This window comes from Mastomys coucha, unplaced genomic scaffold (assembly GCF_008632895.1).
Source record: "Mastomys coucha isolate ucsf_1 unplaced genomic scaffold, UCSF_Mcou_1 pScaffold20, whole genome shotgun sequence".
Taxonomy (NCBI): Eukaryota; Metazoa; Chordata; class Mammalia; order Rodentia; family Muridae; genus Mastomys; species Mastomys coucha.
The window spans coordinates 115,478,119-115,482,166 of record NW_022196903.1 but is presented as its reverse complement, the minus strand read 5'-3'; the positions used below and the strand labels follow the sequence as shown (position 1 = coordinate 115,482,166).

The following is a 4,048-nucleotide window of genomic DNA, read 5'->3' as shown; positions in this document are numbered from 1 at the left end:
AGGAGGAGAAGGAGAAGAAGGAGCAGGAGTAGGAGAAGGAGAAGGAGAAGGAGGAGAAGTAGAAAGAGATGGAGACAGAGAAGGAGAAGAAGGAGAAGAAGTCTGTGGGCATCAGGAGTTGCCTGGCCCTACAGATAACATAGGGGTCATGCAGGCTGCTGTAAAGTACAAGTGACATCTCCCATAATGTTGGATTTTATTGGCCTGGAAACTGCTTAAGATAAAAGTCTAGAAAGGAAGAGTCTGGAATAGATTCAGGTATGGCCTTGTCTCCTCTGGTAAGGAGACAAGCTTGTGTATCTAACATTCCTGTTTTCCCTAATGATTATCTGTGAGCACAAGAGCCCCAGGTCCTATACATCTCATAATTTGTGGGTGGGGCTACAACCTAGTACAGCACTACCCATGTCAGTATAGAAGCTCCTCAGAAATGAAAGGTCAAGATACCCTATGATCAGCTGTCAGGAATCTACAAAATGAATTTATATACGCATACCAAAATGTGTTCCCATGCATGACTTTTCATTTATGTGAGTCACAGACAAGTGAGTCTATGAGCTGATAAACTGATAATCAAAACCAAATAGGAGAATTTTATGGTGTGAAGATGATCATTTTTACAAAATAAACTAGACTCTGACACACAACAGTGCATGCTTTCTGTCATATGGGAGGTAAAACAAAACAGAACCAGAAGACCACAACAGAAGTTGTTCCATTTGGGAAGAGGAATGGCCTGGTGTGAGGCATGATGAAGAGAATGGCGTAGGTAATGAAGAAGGTAATCAAGTACATGATGCACGTGAATGAATACATCGTAAAGAAGCCAATTGTTTTGAGCAACTTACTTGCATTTTATACGTGCTAATTGAAATACACTTTCTAATGATAGTTTATAAAGTACAAAAATAGTGAAGGTTACATACGAAGAGGAGAAAAACACATTAGAGGGAGGTCCTAAGAGATCAGAGGTGGCCATGGGACAGGGGGATATGTGGAAATGTCATAAATCTACTATTTCATACAATGAATATATACTCAAAATACATTTTGTGGCCAAGTAAAGTTGTTGAAATATCCCTTTAATAATAGTGGATCTCAGGATTATGACTTTTGTCAGTGAGTGGCTCCTGGGGATTGCACACATGCCTGTCTAGTGTTCCATCCCTGTGCTACAGCCCAAGGTCCCAGAATAAACATGTTAAATGTCTGGGTTTGTGTTTCCTCTTTTCTTTGTTGTCTGCTTTTCTGTTAGTAAAAGTTGGATATTTAAAACAGGCCTTTGAAGAGATTCACTCACCTGTGATTTGACTTCTTTGCATCCAGTCCCAGTCTCATGGCATATGCTTATCTTCACATGTCCCGGGACCGGTTTCCCATAGGTATATCTGTCACAAGATAAATTTACAGAGACCAAGGGTCTTTCTAAAGCAGAGACCCACTGTCTTCTCACTTTTTCTGTGTAGTTTCATAACGATAACAAACATGGCCCATTATTATTACCTCCTGACAACTTCTAACTGTATATGTTAAGAATTTGTGATGTAAATAAATAAATAAATTCATTAATAATAAAAAATTAACCTTATTAAGGACCTATGGAAAACATGATTTTTATATCTTTTGTGGTTTTGAAAAAGATTAAGTACACAAGAACTCCACTAGCACAGTGACTCGGGTTCTTTCCAGTCTGTCTGGGCTGGTGTCCAGAGCAGACCTTGGGTGTAAGCTCCCCTTCCAGTCCCACAGCACCCAGAGGAAGCTTCACTCCCAGATGCTCTGACACACCCAGGATCAGAGGTGAGGAGGAACCAACATCTGTCCCAACACTGGGAGTAACTGGGACCAGTGGGACCAGGCACACAGGAACTCTGCCAGCCCAGTGACTCAGGTTCCTTCTGGTCTCTCTGGGTTGGTGTTCTGAGCAGACCTTAGGCACAAGCTCCACAGCCAGTCCCCCAACACACAGAGAAAGCTCCACTCCCAGGTGATCTAATAAGCCCAGGATCACAGGATCCCAGAATCACAGGATCACATAGACAGCTTGACTCTGAGGAGTTCTGACACAACCAGGATCACAGGAAGAACAGGCTTCAGTCAGGTTTGAAAGGGCAGGTAGCACTAGAGATAAAAAGATGGCTGGGGGTAAGTGTAAGAAAGTAAACAACACAAACCAAGGTCACTTGGCATCATCAGAACCCAATTCTCCCACCATAGCAAGTCCTGGACACACCACTACACCGGAAAAACAAGATTCAGATATAAAATCACTTCTCATGGTGATGATACAGGACTTTAAGAAACACATAAATAGCATCCTCAAAGAAAAACAAAAGAACACAGGTAAACAGCTAGAAGCCCTTCAAGAGGAAACACAAAAATCCCTTAAAGAACTACAGGAAAACACAATCAAACAGGTGAAAGAAATGAGCAAAACCATCCAGAATCTAAAAATGGAAATAGAAACAATATAGAAAACAGAAAGAGAGACAACCCTGGCCATACAAAATGTAGGAAAGAAATCAGGAGTCATAGATGCAAACATCACCAACAGAATACAAGAGATAGTAGAGAGAATCTCAGGGGCAGAAGACACCATAGAAAACATTGACACAACAGTCAAAGAAAATGCAAAAAGCAAAAAGCTCCTAACCCAAACATCCAGGAAATCCAGGATGCACTGAGAAGACCAAACCTAAGGATGATAGGTATAGAGGAGAGTGAAGATTCCCAATGTAATGGGCCAGCAAATATCTTCAACAAAATTATAGAAGAAAACTCCCTAAACTAAAGAAAGAGATGCCCATGAACATACAAGAAGCCTACAGAACTCCAAATAGACTGGACCAGAAAAAAATTCCCCCTGTCACATAATAATCAAAACACCAAATGTACTAAACAAAGAAAGAATTTTAAAAGCAGTAAGGGAAAAAAGGCAAATAACATATAAAGGCAGGCCTATCAGAATTACAGCAGACTTCTCACCAGAGACTATGAAAGCTAGAAGATCCTGGGCAGATGTTATACAGACCCTACAAGAACACAAAAGCCAGCCCAGGCTACTATATCCAGCAAAATTCTCAATTACTATAGATGGAGAAAACAAGATATTCCATGACAAAACAAAATTTACACAGTATCTTTCCACAAATCCAGCCCTAGAAAAGGTAATAGATGGAAAACATCAACATGAACAGCAAAACTATACCCTAGAAGAAGCAAGAAAGTAATCTTTCAACAAATCCACACAAACCTAATTCCACCTCTTACAACAAAAACAAGAAGTGACAATTACTTTTTCTCAATATATTAATATGAAAATTAATGTTACCAACATATACTAATCATTTGAAATCCAATAACATGAGGAATTAGAAAACTGTTGATTGTTACCCAATGGTCTCTCTAATTTGGTAATTGGAGAAATAGGTCCAACATTGTACAATCTATATACACTTTCAGCTTGTTTGTTTGTGACAGTGTCTGGCTGTGTACAACATAAAAGTTTTGAAATCAGGCTTCTCCTATCTCAGCCTCTCTATTAGTATTGTTTATTTCATGTCTTTACACTATACTACGGTTTTCAGAACAGCTTATATATTTCAAAAGTACTTATATACCCAAGGGAGACATAGACAATTAACTTGGGAGGTGGCTTGTAGGAAAGAGAACAACAAAGAGTGAGACTGAATGCTTTACTTGACATTTGTAGCTCTTGTATCAAGTTTGAAGAAGAGGACTTTACAAGTTACTCTTTCTCTGAGATGAATGCTTTTCCAAATTATCACAGCCAATGAGCCAGATTCTTACCCATACCTAATGTCATCCCCCAAGCAGAACCATTGTTCACTGAGACAATTGGTGAATGACTTTATAGATAGACTATCTTAATACACACAGCATTTCTTTTTTTTTCAAAATTCACTGGATTTTTTTATTTGTAATTAAAATTTCTAACACCAAAAAACAAAACAAAAACAAAAAAGTCCTCTACTTATGATGGTTTTTGCAGCTATGAATGTTCCTCGGTTTTGTAGCTGCTTTAGCC

General features: G+C 39.1%; 1 protein-coding gene across 1 annotated transcript in view; it reads right to left on the bottom strand.

The window, feature by feature from the left end:
- LOC116099989 (murinoglobulin-1-like) overlaps positions 1 to 4,048 on the bottom strand; it is a 49,771-nt gene that overhangs the window by 36,700 nt on the left and 9,023 nt on the right. The window contains exon 5 of the mRNA XM_031384059.1: positions 1,301 to 1,388. Coding sequence (XP_031239919.1) covers positions 1,301 to 1,388 — 88 coding nt within the window. The remainder of the gene's footprint in view (positions 1 to 1,300; positions 1,389 to 4,048) is intronic.